The 18,091-nt window shown below is 38.9% G+C and overlaps 1 protein-coding gene and 1 long non-coding RNA gene across 4 annotated transcripts in view; one reads left to right on the forward strand and one right to left on the reverse strand.

Moving 5' to 3' along the window:
- Positions 1 to 18,091, forward strand: part of ttc28 (tetratricopeptide repeat domain 28) — a 299,276-nt gene that overhangs the window by 270,015 nt on the left and 11,170 nt on the right. For all 3 annotated transcript variants that reach the window (XM_073874582.1, XM_073874583.1, XM_073874584.1), the window contains 5 exons: positions 385 to 603; positions 5,234 to 5,411; positions 10,293 to 10,433; positions 17,635 to 17,779; positions 17,872 to 18,051. In XM_073874582.1, coding sequence (XP_073730683.1) covers positions 385 to 603; positions 5,234 to 5,411; positions 10,293 to 10,433; positions 17,635 to 17,779; positions 17,872 to 18,051 — 863 coding nt within the window. The remainder of the gene's footprint in view (positions 1 to 384; positions 604 to 5,233; positions 5,412 to 10,292; positions 10,434 to 17,634; positions 17,780 to 17,871; positions 18,052 to 18,091) is intronic.
- LOC129446461 (uncharacterized) overlaps positions 6,125 to 18,091 on the reverse strand; it is a 51,612-nt gene continuing 39,645 nt past the window's right edge. The window contains exon 4 of the long non-coding RNA XR_012372656.1: positions 6,125 to 7,133. This is a non-coding gene — a long non-coding RNA (uncharacterized lncRNA). The remainder of the gene's footprint in view (positions 7,134 to 18,091) is intronic.

The raw sequence follows: 18,091 nt of genomic DNA on the forward strand, positions 1-18,091 counted from the left end.
ATACGTTTTTATCAACATGTGGACCTTTGTACTATTCAGGTAAAGATATGTATACTTCTGAGGTACTAATATGCATCCTTTAGGTACAAATGTGTTCCTTTTTCTTAGTGTGTAAATAAAAATGTATCACAACATAAATCCATTGGAGGGTTTTGTGTCATCTTGAAGGGGTAAATACTTTCCAAATAAATAAGCATACAGACATGATATATTGAGTGTTAGTGTTACTTTGGAGGAACACGAGAGGTTTACATAATTCACATATCTATCCAAATACATAAAGTATTCAAAGATCTGTTGGTAAGGAGTAGAGGTATGAGATGTGATGATGTTTAAGATCACGCTATGTTTATGTGTTTCTGAAGCCTCTTTACTTTTACACAGGTCATCATGATGAAGCTCTTGCGGTGGCGGAGCGTGGACGCACTCGGGCCTTCGCCGACCTACTTGTGGAGAGACAGACGGGTCAACAGGATTCGGACCCCTACACCCCCGTGACCGTCGAACACATTCTGGACACTGTGAACGGGCAGCGCTCGCTGGTTCTTTACTTCTCTCTGGCTGCGGGTTATCTGTACAGCTGGCTGCTGGCACCGGGCTCCGGTAAGAAAACATATTTAGTAATAAGATTTTGTGTTTGTTTCTTGTCTCAGTTTAACAGTTTCTAATAAGACACTTGTCCCGCCCCCTGCTTTATTATCACTTATCTATATTTATAAGTATTTGTACCTCTAAGCGGTGTGTACACCAAAGCTTTTACGCCGGAGGCCGGGGTATGTTTTCAATTGTTAATTGTTTTCAATGGAAGTGCGGCACTTTTCAAAAAAGCCAGCAGCTGGCTTTTTTTTTTGCTCTGAAAGCCGGCGTTTTTTTTCTCCACGTTCAGCACTGAACAGCGAGAGTTGAAAAATATTCAACTTTGAGGGAAACGCTCAGCTCATCAATGTCAGTTCTCACACGGCCGTCCAATCACAGTAGAGGAGGGGCGGGATAAACATCACAACCGGCGCATCGTTCAACGACTGATAAACAAAGCAGAAGTTTCACATTAACCAAAGCGCTCAGCTGAAAAAAGCAGTCGTGCCGCCTGCCGTTTTTAGTCGCGTTTAAAAGCCCCTTACTGTGGGTTCACACCAGAAGCGAGTTCAACGATTTGCGCGAGTAGATTACATACAAAGTTAATGGAAAGACGCAATCTGACGCGTCCTCGTGTGGGGCGGTGCGAATGACGCGATTGCCTCGAAAACACGTGCTATTCAGCTCAAACGCGTCTTCGCCCCAAGTTGAAAATATTCACATGGGAAAAATTAACATGACACGAAGTTAAATCCCGCAAGTAATCTAGAGCGAGTAACGCGATGCCCCTCGTTTGGTGTGTATGTAGCATTAGGGCCGATTCACATTAAAGTTTGTTATTTCAAATGTATGCGCGCGGTATGCGTGCTAATAATGGAAGCGGCGCGGTCTTGACGCGCACGTGGTGCGACGCACTCGTTTTTCCGAGTTAAAAAGATTTAAACTTTACAGAATGTCGCAAGCGCACCGCAGGTCATGTGACAAGAACCAACCGACGGCTGCGTTTTCTGTGCGGTTTTAGACTCGAAATGTGAACCGCCCCTTATGGTGCTAGTGAGGTGAATCTTTTCAAATTCGCAAAAAAAAATAAAAACAAAGAAATGCGAATTAGGTGCGTTTCCATCAAGTTGTTTAAGCTCATAACTGTGGTATTGGTAACCAACAGTAAATTTAAAGGCGGAGTCCACGATGTTTGAAAAACGCTTTGGAAAAGGAGACGGGCCGACTACCAAAACACACTTATAGCCAATCAGCAGTAAGGAGCGTGTCTACTAACCGACATCCTTGCCGGGTTGCGTATGTGTGGGGCGGGTCTATCAACAGAAGGTCCAGATTCTATTGGGGTAGGGGTGTGTTTGTTTAGGTGATTTCAAATATCAACATTGGCTTTCAAACATCGTGGACTCCGCCTTTAACGAGGCACGCTTAGAAAATTGAGACACAAGTGCATTTAGTTACAATTTTAAGTTATTAAATTACTAGCAGTGCAACTTGTAATTGCCAAACTGAATGCTGTGCACAGAAAAAGAAATGCAGAGTTTTTGATGCAGGTACTAGCAGCAAGCGCATTGCGACGACGTCGACCTCCTTATATGGTAAAGACAACGTTAGCTGATACAGCTATACGATCAGTCTCGTGGGTTTAATGTTCGCTACGTCAGAATATATTCGACAAATGCATTTCCATCTCACATTATTCGCATTTACTCTTTTTAGTCTATAACCACCTCAAGCAAGCATAAAAACTTTTTTGAGATTTTTATTCGAAATTTGGCTTTTCTGAAAAAATTTGCATAAAATCTGGGTGATGGAAACCCATCTACTCTCATAACTCATAGTGTACATAGACAAACAAATAAAAGGCAATGCAGATGGACGGCAGACACACATACTGTGTGTGTGAACACTCACTAAGCGTGTGCTTCACTAGGTTGTGTCTACTACATTGGTGTTTAGTACTGTGTGTATAGAGTTGGGCGGTTATCACCATCAGACTGAGCGGATGAAAGAATTGATGGAGGTGTCAGAAAAACACAGCTGAACACTTGAGATGAGAGACCTGCTGAGATGATGTCTGTCTGTTTAAACGGCATACACAACAGATCAATAGGAGTTATTATTACTGTATGCCTGTGTGTTCTGTATCCCATCATTATATGAAACTGATTTGTTTCTTAACTATGATAGATTGGTGAAGTCAAGATGTTACCCTTATATACACAAAGATGGACTTTTATTGTTTTTTATTTTATTTTAATTGATTTGTTTACTATGCTAAATTTATGCAAAAATGATCATTACTATTGTATTGTATATTATGTAGTATCATATATGTATATATAGTTTAGATATTATAAAGAAGCCTTTAAGTCATATTGCATTAAATAAATGATGAATGTGCAGATGCTGTGTGTCGATGAGGGACACAGAAGGCATTGTTTTTTGTAGAGTGACCCAAAACACACAGATTTGGCATAAACACACACACGAATGAAACAATTATTTGATCAAATCTGGGTTTTGCCACATGAGACAATCATTTAATCTGAAAAAAAATACAGCAGTCTGTCACACACAAACACAGACATCCGCTCAGTTCATGGATGTGTTTCATGCTGTTGTGTGCCGCACACCTTCTGTCCCCTGCTGTATCACACACACACACACACACACACACACACACACACACACACACACACACACACGCACGCACACACATAAAACCCACACAACAACACACACTTCACTCATACTGCCTGCTGTTTGGTGAAGCTGCTAAAAATCTGAATTAGCAAAGCAAAACAAAAGCACCTGCCCCCAATCCACCCCACCTTTAACACACACAACCATATACACACACACACACACACAGACAAAAAACACGCACAACCACATACGCACCTGTACACATGCCGTACCACACATATGCACACTTACAACACACACACACACACACACACACACACACACATAAAACACACACAACAAAAAAATACACAATCACATACACACAGACATATTAAACACACACACAAACATACACAACCACATGCACACTTGAAACACACACATAAAGCCACACACACACACACACACACACACACACACACACACAAACACACATAAAGCACGCACAACAAAAACATACATGATCACCAACAAACAAATAAAAAACACACAACCATATACACACAGACAAAAAACTCAAAAACACATGCAACCACATACGCGCACGCACGCACTCATGCCATACTACACATACGCACACTTGCAACACACACACATAAAATGCACGCAACAAAAAATCACATACACACACACATATTAAACACACACACACAACCACATATGCACACTTGAAACACACACATAAAGCCACACAACACTCACACACATATAAAACACGCACAACAAAAACATACATGATCACCAACACATATATTAAACACATACAACCATATACACACAGACAAAAACACACACAACCACATATGCTCACGCAGGCACGCATGCCATACTACACATACGTACACTTGCAACACACACACATAAAACGCACGCAACAAAAAAATCACATACACACACACATATATTAAACACACACACACACACACACACACACACACAAACAAATATGCACACTTGAAACACACACATAAAGCCACACAACACTTACACACATATAAAACACGCACAACAAAAACATACATGATCACCAACAAACATATTAAACACACACAACCATATACACCTAGACAAAAACACACACAACCACATACGCGCATGCACTCATGCAATAACACACATACGCACACTTGCAACCCACACACATAAAATGCACGCAACAAAAAATCACAATCACATACACACACAAATATTAAACACACACACACACACACACACAAATAAAACACACAACAAAAACATACATGACCACCAACAAACATATTAAACACACACAACCATATACAAACACGCACAACACACAGATACATAACCAGATTTGCACATATAAAATGCAGAACCTTATAGTCACACACAGATAAACACACTCACACACACAGCACACAAATACAGTAAGACACACTTATTTGTATAGTTTTCTGTTTGTATATTTTGTAAATGCTCCCATTAACACTTCTAACACAAAGTCAGACTAAAACAAACAAACAATCAGATGTGAATCTATATGAGAATATTCAGCTCCTCACAGGAGATCCTGACCTTATCTTTTACTCGCAGATGTTTCTTTACATCATTCTGACTTCATTATTACACAACTCACACACTGTACGTCTAAATCACTGAAGCTCTCGAGTGTGTGAAAGTGTTTGCTTCATTCTGAAGTCTCTGTGCTATCCAAACCTTCAATGCATTCAGTGGATTTTACATTTGATCATTGCGCTACAAAGATTCATTTACAAACAAAAATATCACATGTGTTATTTTATTTTGAAAGTTTAAAACAATAGCATGTAGTTTTCCATGTACAGTCAGTCATATACAGTTTGTCTATCCCATAATGCAATGTGCTCAGGTTGACATTCTACTTCGAATAAGGCCATGCGATAACAATGCATTTATAGTTGCTATATTATTTACTGTGCAGTAAACATGAGCCTTTTATTCTAGATAACATTTTCTTTCTGCCTCTCAGGTATCCTGAAGTTTCATGAGGTGTACTTGGGCGAGGGCGCGTCGGATGGCGGGGTATCAGATTTTCAGGAGGCCGGTGGATGTGCCGCCCCCTCGGGTAGCAGCTGTGGTGGATCCTCTCTGGAGCAGCACATCGCTAATGCCCGCGAGGCTCTTGGAGTCGACTCGTACTACAGCAGGTAAACATCTCATCGCATACGTCACGTCTTCTTAATAGTCCTTGAGCTTTCCTTACGTACTTTGAGTCCTTGGCACAAACCAAGATAGGGCAACTTGTCTCAATGGGAGAGCAGCAACAGAGAGTTAAGCTTTTAAAATCATTTTGATGCACTTTTTTGCAACTTGGTTTGCCCTTCGTTCAGGGTTCCCACGGGTCCTTGAAATCCTTGAAAGTTTGTGAAAATATACAAATATAGAAACAGGTCATTGAAAGTGCTTGAATCTATTTTATGCAAGAAGTTTTCTGGAAAAATCCATATTATTTCCTGTGCAGTGTAGGATAATATAATAAACATTTTAGACTTTTTAAGCACACGTGCTAAACTGTTCACTTTAAATGCTTATATCTTCTGTATGTGAATGTTGATTCATACCAAAATGCTTTTTTGCATAGTTGTGTTTGACACATGAAAATGACTCGGGTTAAGTATGTAACTTTTGTTCCCTGAGAAGCGAACGAGACGCTGCGTCTCCCTTGCCATACTTCCTGCATCCCTGTAACGCCGTCTTTGGCAGCGTTTTAGTTAGCGATATACTTCCTGTCTCCCGCATAACCCTGTCTTTGTCGTTAAGCCTCACCATTGGTTGAATTTGATATACACATTCAGACACTCTTGGAGGCGTCCCCAAAGTGTCACCGCAGTGACGCAGCGTGAGTTCCCTCGAAAGGGAACTGTAACAATGTATCTTTAAAGGTAACATAATGTAACCTTGCTCTCACTTGAAATGTGTCCCCCATTGAATTTGAGGGTTTTGGACCTGGAAAGTCCTTGAAAGGTCCTTGAATTTGAAGTTAACTAAGGTGTAGGAACCCTGTTCGTTATTGACTGTCATGCATCAAGAAAAAGGTTTTCAATGCATATTCACAATGCTTGTTCACCACTGCATTTAATGCTGTTCACCTGTGATCATCTGAGATGGATGTTGGGTAATTTGCTGAAGGACATGTGAGATGTTAGCTGTGTCCTTCTCTGTCTCGCATCATTACAGGTCAAAGCAGAATCGATCGATCTCCATAACCACAGCATAATGCACGTAACAGCATAACAAATCTGCAGTCCGCTCTGATGTCTGCTGCAGACGTCTTATTTACTGCAAAGCTTCGACACAAAAACATTCAATTAAGACGAGAGAGAATGAGAGAGGGTTTGAGGTCACGCATAGAAACGTGTTTGGCGTTTAGAAACAGAAGCGCAGAAGAATAAAACGGTACACACGGGTGTGTCAGGCGAATGTTTAATGATGTACCGTAACAATTAAGATGTTCAACAGTGCAATGCTAAGGTGGCATTTGTGGTTGCAGAGATGTTTCGTGGTCGACGGTGCCTAAAATGCACCAAGGGCACAAAAACTAACAAGAAGATGCCAGCAAAAATCTGTATAAATGTGTTGGTCGTGCAGCTGTCCTCGTGTTGCTGTGAATGTCTCCAGCCTCCTAAATATACCCTGATGGATGCAGTCGCATTAGAGGCAGCGGTTCCCCGCGTGCGTGTGCATGCCCTGCGGGGAGAGCATCTCAACACGCGCCCCAATACTGTCACATACCGCAGCAGGGCTGGAGGCAACGCCACATGGACCGAGTGGAAGCTGAAGTGTTCTCACCTCTCTCGTCGAGGCGCTTTGAAATGCTTGGAGAGACTTGCTGCTGCAGTGTTGAGCTGACATGTAATTTGGTGAAGACGCTGGCAGGTTTGGAGGAGCAGAGAGAGAGAGAGAGAGAGAGAGAGACATCAGAAGATCTCAGTGTGAATTTAAAGCAATGCTTGAAACAAAGATCATTATTGTACACATATGAAAGGCTGCGAGCGGGTCCGCCATTAGTCACTAAAGGTGCGATGGCTTCTCAACTGAGCTCTCTTCTCATCCTCACTCATTAAAGGATAATTTAGAGCTTGACTGGGAGGCCGCGAGCAATCTTTTCCACTCGGTTGGGTGCAATATGCCACCTTTGAAGACCCCATTCACTGCACGGAAAGAACAGGAATTGTGATAGCGGCAACTGTCGGCAATATGAGCAATTATCTTTCCTGTGCAAGACCTCTTCCAGCTGTTAGTTAAGACTTGAAGCACGTTTTCATGAACTTTATGATGAATGCAATATTATAGGGCTCAGTTTTAGTGATAAAGTATACTCTTTTTACGCGTTTAATATGACTTTGCATGTTTATACTCAGGGGTGCAATGAGGGGTTTCATGGGCGATTTTTTGACTTTAGGGTTGTATTCATAGCATAATGTATAGCTACATAATTACTCAGTTGGGTGCATTTATTCAATTTTACAGGTCGCATTTTCGACTAAAAATAAATGCATGGCGAATAGGCTTTATGCCCAGCTGCACTACTTCCTGAACTTTAGCCAGCTCCTTGTTTCCTGTCTGCCATTATTGGACAAACTGATTAATCCAGGTGTGTCTGATTATTGTTGTTGTGACTACTGAGGTCAGGCACACCTGGATGAATCAGTTTGTCCAATAATGGCAGACAGGAAACAAGGAGCTGGCAGAAGTTCAGGAAGTAGTGCAGCTGGGCATAAAGCCTATTGAGAAGCAAAAAAAATACCATTGTAATCTGGAAAGGCAGGAAAGGTGACTCATTTTAGCTCATTCCCAGCCAGCCTTTTTTTTTAATTGCCGGCCAGCATTTTTTGTAATATGTAAACATACAAATATATCAAATGAAAGAACAGGCCCTCTGCTTTCAAACAAACTATAATCTTATTTCTGAAATCTGATTGGTTGATTGAAATGTTGTTCCAGGGTCAACATAATGTTGGCCTGAGGACATCAACCACTTGGCAAAATCAGGAGAGCCTTTCAAACAAACAAACAAAACGGAACAAAAAAAAACTTACATCCTATTTTCATTTGTTCTCTTTTTATCACCTCTCAAATATGGGTAGGTTTCATCAAAAACACAAAATTTTGAGCAAAATTAATAATAATTTAATTAATATTTTTTATGATAATTGCATTTTTGTAAAGGTCTTTTGGTAGAGATCAGATTCAGAACGATTATCAAAACATACACTGGGTTTTCTGTGTTAGTTGATACTTCAGTTTATATAAGTTTGGTAAGAGCGCCACCTAGTGGATAATAGCGAAATTATAGATTACCGTAAAAACTCATCAGGGAAGCATCATTGGCAGGGAAATGTTTTCTCTTAATTGATGAGATAACTCGTCAATGTTGGGGAAAGAAGAATAATGCATGGCGACGCATTTCTGAATCTATGGACAGTTTGGCATAGATTCTACCGGATGGCAATCGCCAGAGCGCTTTGAAAAGGAGTCGCTGCATCCATGCTTTTAGACACAAAATGTGAGCAGCGCCATACAGTACAGACAGAAACACAGTAAGCCAAAAGGACATGTCTCTCTGCATCATCATCAGGGACATCGCAAGAGAAAACAAGGGCACGGGAAGCCCTTGCAGTTGCCGTCTTGTATTAACATTAAGTATAAACTACCAAATTTTTCACGAAACATACAGTTTACGGATCAGCATGAAGGTTTTTTTGTGTTACGTGAGAGAGAAATCTTACCTTGAAATGCCAAACAGGAACAGGCTGTCGTTGGTAATCATAGTCTGTTTGTGCAGGATTGCACAGCGTTGGAAGTACATGCACACTTTGGTTTTGGTTTATTGTTTTTTTATATAATCTAACTTTATAAAACCCACCAAACTGATCCCAAACAAAATCTTGCCTACCCACCCATACCCATTTTATCCACAAAATCAAATTATAAACCAACGGAAAAGCTGCCAAATGTGTAAAACATTGCATGTATGTCGGTAACATTGGTTGCTTTTTTAAAGAGCTTCACTTTTACTTAACATTGAAAGTAATTTAGATTTATGTGAATTGACTTCAATTTTACTTCAGTTTTACACCTGTGGTGTTACCCCTAAAGCTTTGTAGGATGTTTCTGAAATACGCTGCAGTTAACTCTTTCCCCGCCAGTGTTTTTTTTTTAAGTTGCCAGCGGCATTATCTTTTAAGTTGAATGCCTTCCAGAAAATGTTCTTCTTTAAATATATAAACATACAATATATTAAATGAAAGAACAGACCCTCAGCTAAAAAAAAACGTTTCATCCTACCTTTATTTGTTCTCTTTTTATCACCTCTCAAATATGGGTATGTTTCTTTAAAAATATAAAAGATATTTTAATTTTTTGAAAGACTTTGATAGATATCCGATTCAGAGCGATCCTCAAAACATACACGTAACTGTTTGACCTTTCGGGTTTTATAAGTTGGGTAAAAGCGCCACTTGGTGGATAATAGCGGAAACACGGATTGATGTAAAAACTCGTCATTGGCAGTGAAGCGTTTTCTCTTAGAAAGTTAGCTTTTCAATGGCAGGGAAAGAGTTAAGATAAGATAATGCACTTAGGAAACGTTATTCTGTAATAGCTATTGTCTTGAATAAGGTCGTGAATGAAATTTCCATGGTTACCAAAAAGAAAAGAAAAGATCTTAAAGATACGATTTTTCTGTAAAATAGCCCAGAATATTTTTTTTCCTTCTTGTGTTTTTTGAGTCCGTAGACAACACATTAGCAGATGCATATTTTTTTTAATCAAAGTCGTATTATTGTAAAAATGGTTTGTTATCAAATTTCTGTGCATTACAGGACTTTTGTAATTGAGGTAAAATCACTGTATTACTTGTCCTCTCATGACTTGTTTCTGCTGTTTATGTTTTATGATTTTTTGTGTTTTCCCTACATCTTATATTGTAAAGCTGCTGAAACAATTATAAAATTTTGAAAAGCGCTATATAAATCAAACTGAATTGAATTGAAAATTGTATTGTAACATCTACTGGTGTATTTCAGAGCGTGCTCCAGCAGCGAGACAGAAAGTGAAGCTGGAGATCTCCTGGATCAACAGTTTGAAGAGCTCAACAATAAACTGAACTCAGTGACGGACCCCACCGGATTCCTCAGGATGGTTTCCAGAAACAACCTTTTCAACAGGTCAGACTTCAGCAGCTCTCAAACATCTTAACACCTCCATAAAAGTGTATTTTAAGGATATATCAGACTTGAGGTTTCATCAATGCATTTGATTTGGTTTTGATTGTTTAACGTCGTGTTGTATTATTTGCCTTGTGCCACAAGAAAAAATATCAACAACAGGTTAACCCTGTTGCTAGGTTACAAGGCACCACCCTAGCAACCACCCACAGTTCCCAAGTGCATAGAAACAAGCTGAAAGACACCTTAGCAACCACATAACAGTGAGAGATAAAACTCCAAGACCAAATCAATCCTCAGATCATTACACAATTAGCAAACATTTTCTGCTCGTAATAGACCGAAACTTAACCAATGGAGAAAATTGGGGCGAGAGAGAGAGAGAGAGAGAGAGAGAGAGAGAGAGAGAGAGAGAGAGAGAGAGAGAGAGAGAGAGAGAGAGAGAGAGAGAGAGAGAGAGATTCATTAGCACTGGAACAGGGTGAGGGACAGATGCTGAGGTTGTGATGCAAGTTGGTAAAGAAAGGGTCAAATAGGCCATCATTACCCACTGCTCATTAAAAGAGCTTTACACATCTCTGTATTCATTAAAACACACACACGCACACACACACACGCACATACTCCTGATCTGCTCTAATGAACACGAAACACAGTATTAAATACACAACTCACTCAAATATCCTGTCCTTATTTACTCAAACCCATACACTTTTATTGTGTGGATCACTGGAAGGTATTTACTGTAGGTTACTTTGAAAATATTGTATGTACTCTTAAAAACTAAGTTGCTTAAAAGGGTCTTTACTGCGATGTCATAGAATAAAGCAAAAAGCCCCAAAAAGCAGTGGGTTACCAGTGCATTTTATAACAGCTAAAGGGCGATTTATAGTCGTGGGTAGGTACGGCGTAGGCTATCCATAGCCTGTGCGTAGCCTGACGCGCACCTCACAAAAAATTTAACAGCGCGTCAGATCTACGCGGACCGCAAGCGCTGTGATTGGTCCACCAGAACCCCTCCCGTCAGGTAAAAAAAAACTGCGTCATAGGTATTTCCGTTTGTGACGGTGAAAACAAAGATGAGCCAAGTTGAGGAGTAATTTAACTCAAACTGCATCAAAAGTCGCTGTTTATTTACTTCCATCATTGCTGGTCATCTCAAATTAAACACAACAAGATGCTGTTTCTACATCGTTTGTGGGTTAACTTGCGAGGATTCTAATCTTTCACGTTTGTGCTGCTACTGTGGTTACACCCGAGGAAACTGCCTACCAGCGATCGCGCGTGTGTTTGCACGTCGACGCGGACGACGACGCAAAAGTATAAATGAAAACCGACGCGGAACCTACGCCATCGCTGCTACGCCGTAGGACCTACGCACGACTATAACGAGCCCTTAAGGGCCTAAAACCCCCTTAGCTGTTATAAAATGCACTGTAACCCCAGTGCATCGCGGGGCTTATTGCTTTTATAAAACTGTTACTTCATATGCATAGCAGGGTTTCATAAAGTAAAACACAAATAAGTTGTAATTATATTAGTACAAATATTACTCTTCCGCCAACAAAGTAGTTCCTTAGACTCAAGTGTGGCTGAAACAGCATAGTTCTCAAGCAACACAGATGCAGCAAAGACACAATGAAAATATGATTAAAGACATAAATCAACATTCATCTAATTTATACATTAACATTTATATTGTGCACCTGTTGAAGTGATGATCAAATATTCTCGAAAGCATGCTTAACCCTTTCCCTGTTAACTCGTTGCCACACAGTTTTAGTTTAATGCTTTCCAGAAAAAGTATCTTCTTTAAATAAACATAAAATATGTCAAATGAAAGAACAGACCATCTGCTTTCAAATAAACAAACAAACAAAAACGTTTCATCCTACCTTCATTTGTTCTCTTATCACCTTTCAAATTTTCAGCTAAAAGCTGAGATAATTGAATTTTGTGAATAACTTTTGCAGGAGATCAGATTCAGGGCCTGATCAAAACTTACACAATGTTTTCAGGGTTGAGTGAATGCGTCAGTGTTCAGATCGCCACCTAGTGGATAATAGCGGAAATACAGATTTGATGTTAAAGGCGCTCTAAGCGAATTGACGCGTTTTAGACCATAAAACATTTTTTGTTACATACAGCAAACATCTCCTCGCTATCTGCTTGCTGCCTGTCCGCTGATCAAACTGTAAAAAACGTGATCTCTGTAGACAGCTCAGGCTCCACAAACTGCAATAAAAACAAAGTGGCCAAACCTAGCACCACGAAACATAACAAAGTGTTCCAGCCAATAAACAACAAGAAGGATTTGGGGGTGGGGGTTGGGCGCAGTCATGAAAGCACGGACGGGAGAGGGAGGGGGAGGCGTTAGCTACGCTCCGTTTGTTTGAAAACAGTTCAAACATCAACAGGAAGTGACGTCGCACATTATTCGCTTAGAGAGCCTTTAAAGAACAATAAAGAAAAGTGTTTTCTCTTTAGTGACGAGATGACTCAACAATATTTATTAAAATTGATCTGGATATCGCCATTTATTGTGCAATTGTAGACAAATTAAAAATATAATTAAAGACTGTGGTGTTTATTTTAATAAATCAATGGCGCAGTGATACTTATGCAATGCGGTCTGAACCGTGAGGTTACCTGTGTATTTTATAAGAACGGGCCGTTTTATAAGAAACATTTTGGAATCATTCAGTAAGAGGTTCTTGGAAGAACCTAGGGGTGTGGTTATGGGCAGAAAAAAATTGATGTCGATAATATCTGTGATTTTGCCAATAATGATAACTTATGATATTTTGCCTCCTTCAAAAATGTTTTCGTGAAATACTTCAATCCTTTTCACACAGAGATTACGGAAAATGCGTCCAGGATTTGTCCGTGATTTGTCTAATTTTTGGTTCATTCACACTGGCAATTATATTCCGAAATCTTTGCGTGCAGTCACACACATACCGTAAAGATTCAATAAAGACAGGTCACATATTTTTTTCCACAGCGTCTAAAGTTTGCTAATTATCCGTGATTTCTCTCTCGATTCATTTTTGTTTATAACAAGATCATAATTAATGCACTGGTCTGTTATGGCCATTTCACACGGTACGCGGCTACAACTTTTCTCGTGTAGTGGAAGCATTTTGTGCAGCATTTAGTGCCAATCTGTTTATCTTCAATGGCGCCTGCCATGAAGAGCCGTGTCCGCAAAAGGAATAGGATTTTGGGTGCACAAGCAAGGCGTAACCGCCCCCGTTTTGCCGCTTTCCACACGTCTCCTATTGAAAAATGATGCTGGTGAATGATCTCAGCTTTAGCGCGGATAGTGACGAGCTCCCTGATCAGTCCAGACATTTCTCGTTGTAAAAGTTGATCTGCGTTTAAATCTTTGTGCCAAAGAGCTAAACCAATATATTTTTGTTGCGATGACAAACATGTCCTCACTATGGCACTCCCCTTACAGCATTGTTGAAACAGGATGCTTTCCGTGAATGTTACGGCACGGTTACTAGGTCCTCTTTACCGAAGCGATCCCAGAACATTTACAAGACGTATTTGTTTTCACACAGAAGCCTCTCTGACAATTTTACAGAAATTTTGTGTGAATGTGGTTTTATATTGTTCTAGCTCTCACTTACAACATGTTGCTAGGTTTAATCTTGACGTTAATAATGGAAATAAAAGAAGAAAATGGAAATTAAAGGGAACGGTTTTTACTATTTAAGTTGTTAAGTAAAAACATGATAAAACACTGCTCTACTAAATAGTAAACCAAATGCTGGTTTGCTACAGTGTAGGAAAAAAGTAAATCACCGTACAAGAAGCAAAAGTATGAGCAAATGTCATTTCATGCTGTTATGTTTTTAATAGTTGATTGTTCATAGTTCAAACTGGTCTTTCTTAAATCTTATCCAGACTAGCAATATATTATTCTTTCCTAAAAATATCTGTGAATGATGTCAAAATGATCAAATCTTCTCCATTCGTCAGCATCACTATTCCAAGATTGCAGAATTGAATGTAAATGTTTTAGTGTACAAAACATTATTATTGTGTTCAACAGTTTAAAATGACATGAGAGTGAGTAAATAATGGTGCTCATGTTTTTTAAAGGCTATTTTTTAAATCGTCCACCTTATTCTCTCCAAGTAGATCCAGTAATAGCAGCTTTTGGTTTGACGTGATGATTATCAGTGCTGGTGGGATGTGAGGGGGGCGTATCAGATCACCCGATTACCCATAACCACCTGTCTCTGTGTGCTGGAAGCTCTATTATCTGTTTGATAAAGATTTCTGTCAGGAAGTTGACCGTCATATGCTTTAGTTTCCATAGCGATGACAAATCGACCTTGAGAATGTAAAGTCGTACACCTCCACAGAGTCTTTATAGCATGATGTTTTTTTACATTCACTACATGATCCGAACTATCTTTATTGTAAAAGGTTAATAGAGATCTATTTCTGTGGTACATACAGTATACAGTACTAGCTATATTGCCCTACAAAGGCTAAGTGCAGTAACTACGCAAACACTGAAACCGAGAAAAATGCCCTTAAAGTTTTATACACCAGCCAGTCAAACATGCAATTTTGGCACACACGTTTCTCTGAAATGCGACAAAATTGAACCAGGAGACTTTGTCACAAGAGATCTCACAAAGCCTATTTTAACCCTAAAGTCAATTTTGACCAAATGCATAGTTACTGCGCGTTGGCTTTGTAGGGCAGTATAGCTAAGTTAAATTAAAGAAATAAGCCATGGGATGCTATGCACTACAATGATTTTACCATAGTAAATAGTAAGGTTGGGCATAACGTAAAGTAGACCCACTACAACTTATTAAATCAGTATAATAAATGGTCTAAGGCAGGGATTCTCAAACATGATGTTTGGGGAAAAAAATGGTCATAAAATGTAATAAATAATATAAAAAAATGCATGTTATTGTTTAATCTGCATGCTATGTGACTATTACACAACACTACAATATATCAGAAAACTAAGAACTGAGAGGTTTTATGTACAAATAAAAGAAAATTAACAAATGCTGGTACATAACGTAGAGGTAATAATGATAATAATTATGTAAAATGCAACTGATGAAAATGTTAAAATTGGATAAAACATGCAAATGTGCTATTAGATTATTGAAATATTTACTTAAAGGGGATACTTCAAGTAAATAATTTAGGTCAAGGTGGTTCGGCTGACAAAAAAACCCTGATCTAAGTTGACTTATTGCTTGCTGCAGAATTATGATAACAGGCACCAATATTATAAAATAAGTGTATTTGTTATTAATAAATCATTAAATATAAAATGTTAGTATAAGAGTTGATATTTCTTATGACTATTCTATTGTATCTTTATTTCGAAGGTACTTTCAATGCCTATGAAAGTATCTTATATTAGGGTTTTTAGCCATGACCTGCTGAGACACACACAGGTCTTAAACAGCAAAACATCATAAATAAAAATCTAAATACGGTAAATCTTCATCAATGCATTTGTATTTCATTTAGGTGTGCAGCGCCCTCTAGTGTCAGTTTATAGGTAAATGGGTTCATAACATATTAAGAGGAAACATTTGATGTAAACTTAAAGGATTACTTCACTTTCATAAAAAATCACGATAATTGATTCACCCTCATGCCATTCAAGATGTTTATGTCTTTCTTTGATTTTTTGAGGAAAGCTTTCCAGAATTTTTCTTCATATAGTGACTTTAGTGGACCTCAACGGTTTGCAGTTTCAATGCAGCTTCAAAGGGCTCTAAACGATCCCAACCGAGTCATAAGGGTCTTATATAGCAAAACCATCCTCATTTTTGACCAGAAATTAAAATATGTACTTTTAAATCCCAACTTCTTGTCTTGCACTAGTTTTGTGACACACCAGCGCGACCTTACGTATTACATAATCACATGTTACATATGTGAAACGCACACTTGCAAACCATTTTAAACAATAAACTGACACAAAGACATTAATTAGTATCATTCCACATACAACAAAATCTGAATGCTCCTCTTTCTCCACCCTTGTAAACACTGGAGTGTTAGATTTGCATACGTCATGCAGTTGACGTGATTACGTAATATGTAAGGTCACGCTGGCGCATCACAAGGCTAGGGCAAGAAGTTGTGGGTTTGAAAGTGATTTTTTTTTGCCGGAAATGACGATCGTTTCACTAAATGACTTGGGGAAGAGTAAATTATCAGTTTTTTTTAATGAGTTGAATATTCCTTTAATTTTTAACCCTTATGTTGGGGATGTTTTCATCCACTAGAGGGTTTTTTTACTCTTAACTTTCTCTCTGTTTTATCAAATTGAATGATTTTTGGTGACAAATCTTACAAAAACTCAATGATATACCGTGGGCAAATTTACTACCCTTTCATGTTGTACGTGGATGAAAACATCCATTAAATTCAACGGCTATAAAAATGTATCACACACACACACACACACACACACACACACACACACACACACACACACACACACACACACACACACACACTAATATGTTTTTATTATGGAATTATACTCCATAAAACACAACATACAAGCCAGAAATTAAGCTTTGTTTTTGCACAGGGCTACTAAAGGGTTAATAGTGCCACATGGTGATCAACAGTAAAAATGACAAATTTGACCTCTGAAAGGAAAAAACACCAACATTTAAAAATGTATGATAAAAAGGTGTCTCTGCAATCAAAAAATGTGGTTATAATGGAAGTCAATGGGGCAAAACAGACACTAACAATAAATGAGGGAGAAAAAAATAAAAACTGATGCTACACAAAAACTAAAAATGCTTCAAAGCAAATGTTTTTACTCATCTTTGACATTCCCAAAACTTTGAAAAAGGTTTGAAAAAATCCAGTTTACAATCACTTTTTATATTGAAAATCGGTCATTTTCATCAAATCAGTGACACCACTTATGAACTTGGCAATTAAAGAGTTAAAATCATGGAATTTTTGTGAAGATTTATAGCCGTTTAATTTAGTGGATGTTTTCATCCACTAACAACACGAAAGGTAGTAAAATTGAACAATGCACAAGGGTTAAATAAAATACAGTTTTTGTGTATTATTATACGAGTTGTATACGTGAATTGTGTAAGTAATGTGTTTGAGTAATTTCCAGCGCTGGATGTCACATAGTTTGTGTGTATATTTATGTGTTTTTTAGAAGTTGTCAGAGTATGACGAGTCTCTTCAGTAACACGGTGTCTCCGGTGAAAGAGGGCAGCTCATCTCTTCCCCGTCGCTCCAGTACTCTCAGTAAACCTCCGTTACGAGCTCTCTATGACCTGCTGATCGCTCCCATGGAGGGGGTACGACTACAGTTACACCTCCTTTATCTTCCTGTATTTCTGTTATCTACCATTCAAGGCTGTGTATGTGATGGTTTTGATGTGTTTCTCAGGGTCTGATGCACTCCAGTGGTCCGGTGGGAAGACACAGACAGTTGGTTTTGGTGCTTGAAGGAGAGCTGTATCTCATCCCGTTTGCTCTGTTGAAGGGCAGTTCTTCAAACGAGTATCTGTACGAACGCTTCAGTCTTATCGCCGTTCCATCGATCGGCAGTCTGGGGACCACAGCTAAAGTATGACATGCATTTACAGCCAGTTTAAAATCAGTTTGAC

Source organism: Misgurnus anguillicaudatus, chromosome 12, assembly GCF_027580225.2.
Source record: "Misgurnus anguillicaudatus chromosome 12, ASM2758022v2, whole genome shotgun sequence".
Taxonomy (NCBI): Eukaryota; Metazoa; Chordata; class Actinopteri; order Cypriniformes; family Cobitidae; genus Misgurnus; species Misgurnus anguillicaudatus.